General features: G+C 41.4%; 1 protein-coding gene across 8 annotated transcripts in view; it reads right to left on the reverse strand.

Moving 5' to 3' along the window:
- Positions 1–12043, reverse strand: part of LOC128512870 (receptor-type tyrosine-protein phosphatase mu-like) — a 250241-nt gene that overhangs the window by 108887 nt on the left and 129311 nt on the right. For all 8 annotated transcript variants that reach the window (XM_053486353.1, XM_053486352.1, XM_053486351.1 and 5 more), the window contains exon 7: positions 10116–10409. In XM_053486353.1, coding sequence (XP_053342328.1) covers positions 10116–10409 — 294 coding nt within the window. The remainder of the gene's footprint in view (positions 1–10115; positions 10410–12043) is intronic.

Consider the following 12043-nt stretch of genomic DNA (forward strand, 5'->3'; position numbering starts at 1 on the left):
CCGTTAAAAGCAATAGTTTAATCAATTGCAGAATTTGTGATCTGCTGCAGCTCCGTTTCATCCTGAATGCCCGGCTTTATGCTAATGTGGGAATTAGGCAGCACACGTTCACTGTAGTGGCTGAAGTGTTTCCTCTGTCCAGGAGAAAAGAAGGAGCACTGATCTGTCTTTCATCAGGTGTTAAGATTGAAGTGTGTGTGCTTGAAGAAAAGACAGAAAGAGAGAGGTTGTAGGGAAGGCAGAGAAGGGAGGGAGTGGGGCAGAAGGAAAGAAAGAGAGCGAGAGAGTAATAACGAAGGAAAAAGATTTAGGACATGAGAGATTGAAAATGGAAAGAAGGGGTGAAGGAAAGAAAGGGGAAAAGTGAGACTTTAATGGAAGAGAGAAAAGAAGTGAAGATACAAACAGACAGAGTGGTTATAGGGACAATAGTGGATAAAATGGATGGAATGAGTGGGAGGAGAGAGACAGGGAAAAAGGAATGGAGGAATGAGAGAAAGAGTGAGATGGAGAGAGGCAAAGAAAGTGACAGAAGGTTGTGAGGAAGGTGGACACGACGTATGAGATGCAAGGAGTAAAAGACAGAGAGAGATGGATAGAGTGGGACGGAGTGGCAGCGAAAAGAGATGGAAGAGGGAGGAGACGTGTGGTAAAAGAGGGGAAAGTTCAAAGAGACAAAGGAAAGAGGGGAAAAGGAAAGACATTTAAACAATTGGACACATTGAGAATAGAGAAAGACCAGGAGGAAGGAAATGGACAAACAGTGTGGTTACGGGGACAGAAAGGAAGTGAGAAATGGAAAGAGTGAAGAAAATGTTTTTAAAAAATTGGACAGAAAAGAAGTGCGGCAATACGAGGAAGACAGAATGAGAGAGAGAATCAGAGAGAGAAAGAGAGAGAGAGAAAGATAGAGAGAGAGAGAAAGGCAAAGGTGCAACAGGGAAGAGAGGGAAAAGAGAGACAGACAGAGAGAAGTTGTGGAGAAGACAGATAGAAAAAAGAGAGCTAGAAAGAGTGAAGAAGAAAAATGTACAGTAAGAATGGGACAGGGTGAGAGACAAAAAGCAAGAAAGAGGTGAAAAAGTGATGGAAACTGCAAAAAGAGGGGAAAAGATTGGTCGAAAGAAAGAAAGAAAGAAATAATGAGTGAAGGAATGAAAGAGCAGAAAGAGGGGGACACAGCAGAAAGAGGATAAGCAAGATTGAAGGAATGAAGACATGGAGTGGTTATGAAGACAGAACGGAGGTAAAAAATGGAAAGAGTGAAGGAAATGTGAAGTGAAAACAGTGAGAGAGTGAGAAAAGATGGCAAAAAAGGGATGGCCAGAAGGAGTTAAAAAAAAGAGAAAACTGGGAGAGAAGAAAGAAGGAAATGGAAAAAAAAAACAAAGAGTGAAAGAGAAACAAAGAGTGAGAGAGAAAGAGAAAGAAATAGAGTGCAAGGAAGAGGTGTTTTAAGGAAGACAGACAGGAAGTGAGAGACAGAAGGCGTATAAGACAGAGAGAAGATGGAAAGAACTGGAGAAGGAAAAGTAGGAGAGATGTTCACACAGGAAGAGGAAAGGAGAGAGAGAGAAAGCAAAATCAAGGAGTAGAGAGAGAGAGAGAGAGGGAGGAGGAGGAGGAGGAGTACAGGGGGAGTGGAGGAGTGCGAGACAGAGATGTTCTTTAAGTGCCAGCTCCAAGAGCATTATCACCACTTATCTCTCCATTTCAGGGTAATTATTCATGCAGTCATTTTAACGCGGGGTATATACACGGATACGTGTGTGTGTGTGTGTGTGTGTGAGAGAGAGAGAGAGCAGTAGTATATAGTCGCTGAGGAGTCTCTAGTGCGCGGCTTTCGGCGCTTATAAAAGCGTTTTCATATCAGCCTGCTTTTGCGACTCGTAATAGCTTTTGATAGCCAACACTAAAACCCTCATCACCTGAGAGATGGCGAGAGATACACAACAAGCATCGTGTACAACAGCTCTCAGTCATTACGCAGGCATGCAAACACACACACACACACACACACTCACACAAATCCACTGAGCCCTTGGCATCCAGACGCAGATAATAGGACCGATTTTTTGAGCTGATGTGCAGGCAGTTCATCCCCCTCTTCTCTCTCTCTCTCTCTCTCTCTCTCTCTCTCTATCAGTCTGATTAATGGAACAGCTCTCGCCTGGCGGTGGCGGGAGGGCAGGTCATATAGCAAACACAATGTGTTGATCTCAGAGGTGCCAGGATTCATGATTAACGGCTCAAAACAGCAAACTGATGAGCTGCAGAGTCGGACAGAAAGTCTAGGCTTTGTGCAAAGGTGTGACACTTTCTCCTTACACACACACACACACACACACACACACACACAGACATTCAGGCAACACAACGCTCTGTAATGACTGACAGCTCTCATGTTCGTTGCTGCCTCCTGAGGTTGCTGTTTAATCAGGCAGGTTCGGATAAAATCTTCCATCGCGGCGCGGGTATCGATCTGTGCGCTGTCGAGTGTGACGCAGGGATCCGACGAGCTACGGCTCATCAGCCGATTCGGGCCGAATCAGTCGCGGCTTATGATCTCCAGTACAGACCTCCAGTCAAAGGTTCGACGGATCTGCAAAAAAGAAACGTCTTAATATATCACAGGCGTGAGTACGGTGTCTGCGTCAAGAAAAAAGAAAAAAAAGCTGCAACGTGGAATGAGCAGGATCGTCTATCCTGATTGGTCAGAACGTCTCCCAATCATTGAGTCATTGAGGCAAGTCAGACACTCGCACCAGAGATTCAGCCACGCAAGTCACTTGAAGTGAAAAACAGTGAGGAGAAATTAATTAAGAACCTTAACCGTTTAGCGCCTTTGGAAGGCGTCTCCAGAGTCCATGATCGGTTTTTCCATCCTTGTGAAAAGGTTGTGGAGATGTTTATTCTGCAACATTATGGACGTTGGAATAATGTTGGTCTTAGGAAGCTTTTGAAAATTCGAGTTACTTTGATGAAACAACGTCAGAACAACGTTGACTACTATGGATGGGAATCACCAGGGATTACCCGATACGATACTATCACGAAAGCTAGTCGCCGATTCGATCAGTTTTTTTGTCATGATTTTACGATGCCCTGATTCGATATTTTCTTCAGATTAGCAAATCATTTTGATGCTGTGATGCCTGTCAAGTGCCAACTGTTGGATTATAGAGGAGTGGCGACATTTCACCACCGCAATGCAAACTTATATAAATTAAAAATGTTTTTTTTTTTTTTAAATGAATGAAGTGCATGGAGTAAGCATGTTCTCCCTGTGCTTGCTGGGTTTCCTCTTGGTTCACTGGTTCCCTCCCACAGTCCAAAGTCATACAGATTAGGCTAAGTGACATTATTCCCAAATAGCCCATAGTGTGTGAATAAGAATGTGAGAAAGTGAGTGTGTGCACTCTGCGATGGATTTGCATCCCGTCCAGGATGAGATAACGTTATACGAATGCTCCTTATGTTGCACAATGTTGCAAAAGTGACTTCAACACAACATCAATGCCAAATTGATGGCCTGAGCGGTACTTGGACTCGGGTCGTTGAAGTAAGAGCATTGCTGCTGGAACACTAGGGAACATGCTGGTGAGGCTAGTAAATAGGTTAAGCACGTACATAACAATGAGCACCACAAAAAAACTGGCCAATCGTGGCCCTCTGTGAGCCTGCGTATCAGACAACGAATCCAAAAGGGTCATTATTTTCCAATACGAGCCAAGATAGATACAAAAGCTCTTTTTCACACTCACACTCACACACACTAAAATAGACCCATCTGTTGACAAACACCTATTCTAATAGCCTCAGTCAGAGCAGGTAACACAGCACAGACGCAATCGATTGCTCAGTCCACTTTCGCTGTAGTGATTGAGGTCACGGGGTCCCCTGAGACTCTCCCGGCTCCGTCTTGCGTCCGAGCATGACCCCCCCTGGCAAACTTTAACCTGCTGGAGCAACGTAATATGTTAGTCTGACAAATTAGATCGAGGCTGGTGTTCTGTCAAGCATCTGATGAGCAAGAAGCATGACTTCTCTCTGATGAGTTACGAGCTGCAGGGAGCTCCGCTGATTTACTTCCCTTAAACGTATTTATATCGAGCAGCTAAGGAGCGAATCTCATTAAACCAGATGAGGCTTGGAGATTACTTTTTCCCTGGGATAAAGATGCTAAAAGTTTGCAGTTGGCATGCGACGTATCGACACGGCTATCGAACCGGAGGCAGGCTGAAAGTGCGGAGTCTGGAGAGGTGTGAGAAACCTGACGGCGAAAACAAAGCAGAAATCTCCAAGACTCCTGTTTGTATGTTGACGTTTATTTGCTTGGAGACTTTACTCGATTTCTTGCAAAGGCGTCAGGCATTAAAATTCAAGGTTTGGAACAGATTCAGGGCGCAAAAGTGCTGAAAAAAAAAAACTGGATCTCCTAAACAAGATGTTGAGCGCGCCATGAGGAAGCTCGGCATGGCGGAAACGACAGCTCGTAGATTATGAGTGACTGATTAAGAGAAAGATAGTGTTGAAGCAGCCCACTAAGTGTCAGAAGTACAGCCTTTTCCCGGCTTCAAACTCCAAAAAAATGTCGAGAATCATCCAGGAGCAAATTCATCATCATTAGTGGGAGGTTTGTCGGCCCGCAGTCGGCCCACGTTCCAGACGATGAAGGATTTGGGCAGAAATCAAGGAGTGAAGCGTGGTGTAGAGCCGCTCGTTCTGGAGCTGCGTGACTTAATGACTGCAATGAGCTGCTGTTTACTGGTGTTTAACAGCCGAGGAGTCGACCACACGGGTGACTTATTAATGCAAGCATCTGTGAGAGGAGGAGTGGAGAGGGAAGGAGAGGGAAGGAGAGGAGAGGAAGACAGATAAAAGTAGGGGAAAGGGAAAGCAGGAGAGACGAGAGGAGGGGAGATGAAAGGAGAGGATAGGAAGAGAGACGAAAGAGAGGGAGAGGAGAAGAAGAAAATCGTTTTAAAAAGATAAAAAGAAAGAAAGAAAGAGGAAGTGAAACAAACAGATGAACAAAAAGAAAAGGGACTGGTTAAAATGAAATAAAAAACTATGCAAACCAATAAAAATTTAAATAAAGAGAACAAAATATAAAATCACTGGAAGAGAAGAGGAAACAGAAGAGAGAAGTATATAAATAAAAGACAAATTTAAAGAAAAGAAATTAAGAAACAAGAAGGTAAGAGATAAGATGACAGGAGAAAAGAAGGTAGATGAAAGATGAAGATGAAAGGATATGAGAAGAGGCGAGAGAAGAAGAAAGGTGAATAGAGGAGAGAGGGGAGAAAAGATGAGAAGATGATATGAGAAAAGAAGAGAAAAAAGAGATGAGAAAAGAGACGATATGAGAAAAAATAAGAGACAAGAGGAGAGGAAAAGGGAAAAAAACGAGAAGAGAGGAGAAAAGAGATGAGCAGAAAGAAGAAAAGAGGAGATATGAGAAGAAGGGAGAAAAAAGGAGCGAAGAGCTGAGGAGAGCAGAGATGAGATAAGAAGAGAGGAGAAAAAAGAGAGAAGATATGTGAAGAGAGGAGAGAAGAAAGATGAGGAGAAATGAGAAAGAGGAGGGAAGATATGTGAAGACAGGAGAAAAGAGATGAGGAGAGATGAGAAGAGAGGAGAAAGAGGAGAGAAGATATGTGAAGAGAGGAGAGGAGAAAAGATATAAGAAGGGATGAGAAGAGAGGAGAGAAAAGATGAGAAGAGAGGAGAGAAGAGATGAGAAGAGAGGACAGAAGAGGAGAGAAGAGAGCAGAGAAGATATGACATTGAGAAATACATGATGCTGTTTTAGTTTGCAGGATAAACAGATGGCGTAGCAGTTCTTCTCTCTCTGTGCAGTGCAGTGAGCTCGCTGCCTCTGACTGAGCTCAGTGTCTGGCTTTGTGTCTGCGAGTCTGGAACACAACGCTGCTCAGTAACTGAGTGTGTCTCAGTCTCACACACCTTCAAACACACACACACACTCACCCACACACACCACAGTGTACAGCTCGAGTGGCAGGGAGGAGCATCAAGTGACTGTGAGCGCTGTCCCTCCTGCACCTGCTCATACTGCAACACAACAATACTGCTAGGACTGACGAGCACATGTCCACACTCACTCTCTCTCTCTCTCTCTCTCTCTCTTTCTCTCTCACACACACACACAAGCTAAAACTGTCCTGAAGTTTGGCAAGACGTTAGAGGTATAGAGGTAGTAGAGGATGAACTAAAAAGAGACACACATGCTGCATCTGCAGTACATGGCTAACACGAGCAGGTAAGTACTTTGTAGGACAGAGAGGGAGAGAGAGAGAGAGACAGAGACAGAGCGAGAGAGAGATGTCCTCATTGTACACCTGTGTGTATTTACAGATGACCTTGCTAAGTGATGTTGTAATCAATGCCAGCGCTGCATGCAAATATCCAATGTTTTTCACAGATGCTGGCAAACAGAAAACCCCCAAACACACACACACACACACACACACTTTGTTAATGTCAAACAAGGCATTCTTTTAAAATGAAATTATAGTTCTTCATTACTAGTATTTTTTTATATTTAAAGATCTCATGTTTTACTTAAAAATAAATTCAAGTGTCAAACCAACCTAACTGTTAGACACTTTACCTTAAATAAATATATATATATATATATATATATATTTTTTTTTTTTTTCTTACCTAACGCACGTTTAAAGTATATTATTCAGTACCTTCTATATGAATCATTTAGTTGAACAAATAGAAACAGGTTTAAGCGGTGCAGATTTTGTACTCGTTATACGCTGCATGGGGGAAAAAAATTGCAGGAGGGTCAAATTATTGGGCTGTATCGAGCAAAAAGCAATTAAGGAGATTTTAAATTACTGAAACTGGGTCAAAAACCCTTAAACACATTATGAAAACCTGGATGGACAGTGCTGAACCGTCACATTTGTGGAAGAAACGCGAAAAAAAAAAGAATCTATGGAGATCACTTAAACACCTGGGCTCGTATTCACAAAGCTTCTTAGAGTTCTCTCAGAGAGTTCCCATCCCAGCCTAAAAAGTCCTAGCTGGGAGTCCTAGACTAAAAGTGATTTAGGAAACTTCTCAGCAACTCTGAGTAAGGGAAGTACAAAAACCTTTATCTTAGTGAGGAGTAAACATCTTGAAATGCGCTCTTTGTTAAAATAGAATATATGACAGTGAAATCATAATGTTTGTTTATAAAGAAATTGTATAGTCATGACTACAGGCGACTATATGCAAAGTTTCTGTTGTAGGTAAATTATCGTAAAATTAATTAAACAGCTAAATGTTGAAAATAAGTCTACTTTTGAAGCAACCAATTTCCATACGGTAGTTACTATATTTAAGTTCTTACATCTATTAACCATACTGATTTTAGTATTTGTAATCCATTTCAGATTGATGGAGCAAAATGGCTCAGATTTTATCGATTTACATGATTGCATGACAGTCTACAGTATTTAAGTTGCACTTATTTCTGCCTCTTTAAAGTCCTCCTCTGTACTTTTAACAAATTTTAACTTAGGAGCTGTTTTAAGGACTAAGATGTTTAATGAATCATTGATATCTTTACTAAGATTTAGTTCTAAATTTAAGGGGAAATTCTAAGATAATGTCATAATTCTAAGAATTTTCTTAGAATTCTAAGAATTTTCGTAGAATTTCTATCACTAGGAGCAACTTTTAAGCTTAAGAAGCTTTGTGAATACGGGCCCTGATGAATCATATATCGTTTTTATCTCTACTAAGATTTAGACTTAAATTTAAGGAGAAATTTTTTTAAAATGTCCAAAAGAAAACAACTTGTTAGTGAGACTCATCACTTAGGAAATAAAAGCTTGAGCAGGGATCATGTTATCTGACGAGTTTAGATTGACCCAATTCCGAGCGATGTGTGCATCAGGGTAGGAAGGGAGGCACATAAAACGATGCTCCCATCATTCATAGTGGCCACTGTACAGACGTCTAGAGCCATTGGTACAGTATGTGGCAATAATATGGAGGATATATGGAGATTTTCTTCCCTATGACTTTAACTTTAAAGACACATGGTTTACACCATAAACTAGCTGCAACATTGTGTGCGGTAATTAAGGGTAAATGTGACATTGCTGGGTTTGAGAAATAAGTAGTGCCACCCTGTCCTTGTTTTAGTTTTGGTACATGCGGCAAAGCCGAAGCTTATTTCTGATCTATAACTCTCTGGAATTGATTGATCTCTCACACACAGTCTGTCTGAGGAAACCTCAAAAAAAAAAAAGTGCTGGGAATAATAACAGTGACTCCTTTAAACTTCAGAGAGCAACCAGAGCCACAGAGACGATGAACAAATTGGTTTTAATGGTACTTTTAGCATTAGCAAGTTAGCGAGAGGCTAATAAAGGCGTAGTGGACTCCTTATCTGGATAATAGCTGTGATAATTTGGACTCTTTATCTGGTTAATGGCTGTGATAATTATGTCCACTGCCCTGTTCGAGGCCTCCGCGTTTTATATTCCCTTAACACCATTAGCGAGATTAGCCTTATCTGTTCTCGGCGTTCTGCTTATTTATATACAGCTGTGAGGATTTTAGCGCTAATCAGACTGCTATAGCTGACCTCCTACGATATATTTACGGAGAGATAAGTAAAAATACAGTGCACACACACATTTAGTTTCTATTTATAAATTAGATGCGAGGAAAAAGCTGTCTCATGGCACTGACGCCTTTTTACCGTTAATGCTTTTATGTCTAAAAGGAATAAAAGCCAGGAAAATGTCGTTCCTGGAAAAAAATCTATCAGTTTACACTAAATGTAAAATTTAACTTCTATCTGAAACAAAAATGTTACACAAAGTATAAAAAACAGATATAACAGTTAAAAAAGTTATAAAACCTCAGTCCCCACGCCGTAAAAAACAACAATCAGAAAAACCTTGAGGATAAATAGACTTTGTGCTCGTCACAAGGCAATAACGAACACAACAGATAATCTTGAATACGAAGTAATACAATTTACTTTCAAGAGCAGAGGCCATCTTTTCTCCTCGCGTTTGTATGTCTTTGTCATCATTTCTCAATTACGGCCACGCGAACAAAGACAACAAAGAGAGCAAGGAGGGAGAAAGAAAAGGAAAGAAAAAAATAACATATTGACCATGCAAGGAGAAAAAAAGGACAAACCCTAATATAGCCACTATATATCACGACAGTTATTAACCCTTAAAAGTGAGTCCGGGCTCTATGTTTCACTTAGGCGGCCCAGACTGGTCATTAAGGAGAGGTAAACGGTGCCTGGTGCCCATAATGGGATAATAGCCCCCGTGCTAGGAGCTGATAAATAAGAATGGGTTAATGAACAGTGTGTTAGAGTTTGTGTCTGTGGAGGTAAATAAAGCACTCGGGTGTGCTCGCTGGAGCTGGTGTGATGTATGGAAGTGGGAGAAGGGTGTCGCTTGAAGATCGGAAAAAGGAGCCTGGAGTCAGCAAGGGGAGAGCGGAAGATCAAGAGCCTTTACTGGTAAGGTTCTCATGGGGCAAAGCATCCATCACACAGACACAGAGAGAGAGAAAGAAAGATAGAGAAATAGAAAGAGAGAGAGAGAATACAAAAGAGTACATATGTAAACCCTGAACCTACAGCACACACCATAATGTATACACCTGCTGAATTCATACATAGACAAAATGCTCTGATAGGTATCAGCACTCACACTCGCACACACACACACACACACACACCCTAAGGGCCCTGCAGTGAATGCCGCATAAGCCTCACCATCCATCCCCATCAGTTGCTCAAATGAGAAACAGTGGAACCTTCAACAGAAGGTCAGACCCCCTGATTACACCCCGAATCCAGTCTCTCACCTCTCTCTTTCACACACACACACACACACACACACACACGCACACACACACACCAACTCTCTCACCAACTCAAACTCTGACCAAAAACAAGATTCAATGTCTTGTCGATGAAGCTTTGTACAGTGCAGATGGCCAGCAATCCGTACAAACATACACATTCAACATAATAACATAAAAACCTTGACCCTTCCGGTCTGCGCGTTTCAATTCTCAACCAGCACAACATCGAGCATGGCACTACTCACCAGCGCACTTGGTATGAGCCCTAAGTGGTGGCCCGGGTGCCCCTGTGCCCCCGTCCAGTGGGCGTGTGAGCAGAACTCTGATCTCGTATTCTGTATCGGGTGCCAGGTGGCCGATCTTGTGCGACGCCTTGTCGACAGGCTGCAGGTCGTACATGGTGCCCGAGACGGTACGGTACTCCACTTCACGCCCGATGATCGGCCCGTCGCCATTGATGGAGTTGGCATTGAGCTGGATCCACAGGTAGGTGGCGCCCACTGCTGTCAGCTGGGGAGGTGCGATGGGCACTGGGGGTTCTGGGGAAGAAAAGGGGTGGGACAGTAGTTAAATTCACTGGAATATGAGATTCAAGACAGAGTTCAGTTCATCCTTTTTTAAAGCTAGTTTCAATGTGTATACCTGGTAAAACTTTTTAAGGCTTAATTAAGAAAGCAATTACCTAAATCAGGTACTTAAATATACATTTCTGGCAATCACGTAATGTGTGACTAGATTAATCAATTCAGATATGTAGCGCAATTCTTTTGTAACTCCAAAAATAAATTCCACTAACTCCAAAATAAATTTATTTTTTATTAGCTTTCATTTTATTTCATTAAAAGTAAGAAGATACTGTATATAATACCTTTATGATTTTTCTTCTTTTTTTTTTCTTTAAATAAAATTAGAGAATAACTTGGAAAAACTTGACTAACTTGAAATAAAGTTAATGTTAATGATTATTTTTGGGCTCCCCAGCACTAAGTAACTTACAGTATTTGCCTTTCCTTACTGCAATTCAAACTTTTTCAAGGTGAATGAAGTGGGAACTTTATTGAAGCATGGCAACAACCCTGCCTATACGCTTCAGTCTTTGTCACAAGCACTGACACATTGCGTGGGGAGCACAGGCCCGATGCACACACCTAGTCTCAATGTGAACCTTAGCGGTAGGATTTCTATAATATAATAAACAAATAAATACATGAATGAATAAATAAATAAGAAAAAAACACTGTCACTAATATGTACTGTATATCTGTAGCTGTAATTGGTTGAAAAAACATAATGAATTTATATTAACTTCCACCAGTTTTATCCCTCGTATGTAAATTAAGCCCCTTTAGATCAGATCTGGTGTCAGTTTTGATGTTTACTTAACCAGGTAAAAGAGATAAAGGAAGGAAAAAAATATTTAGGTAAAAATTCTGTTAAACAATCTTTACTGCTTCCTGACTATATCTACGCCAGAGAGGATCAGACGATTCATCTGTACATGCTCTTTTTTTACAAACACGTTAGAAAGGCTCTTAAAGTCAGAGGCAGCAGATGCTGTATGTATATTACAGAACCCTGCTGCTTAGCTGCAAAATATGAGCAGCAGAACTAATTCAGCTTCATTGACAAAGTCTAAGCACTTATTCTTAATCAATAAAATGCTGTTAGAGCGCTTTGTTTGAGAGATAGCATGACTATGTGCGTGAGTGGTGGAAGAAGCTGTAGGGTTACAAATTTATAAAATGTTAAATCTAGCTTCCAACATAATAGTATATAAACTGAACAAGTTATGTACATTGGGTTTTACATTTTAAGGTAAAGTTGGTGACATTCTAAGAAGATCAAGTCTTGTACCCCAGGTGTCAGAGACATTAACCTTTTGTCTTTATCTACTTCCTGACCACTGGGTAGGGTCCCAAAGTCAATGTGAATGCTAATCTCAAGGCCAGGCTATGCCTTTTGTCTCTATGAGAATGTAAAGGTTTGGGGGATACTGTCAGGCTGATTAGATTAGCACCTATGCATTTGAAAGCCACTGTTATGCTGATGAGATCAGGGCTGGGGAACTTCTGTTACCAGGCTGACTCCCGTACTAGACTATGCTTTGTTTAGATTGTCTCCACCTCTTTGTATCCCTCCCTCTTGTAAAGTATAAACTCTTCAGAGCACCGTT

Source organism: Clarias gariepinus, chromosome 25 (assembly GCF_024256425.1).
Source record: "Clarias gariepinus isolate MV-2021 ecotype Netherlands chromosome 25, CGAR_prim_01v2, whole genome shotgun sequence".
Classification (NCBI taxonomy): Eukaryota; Metazoa; Chordata; class Actinopteri; order Siluriformes; family Clariidae; genus Clarias; species Clarias gariepinus.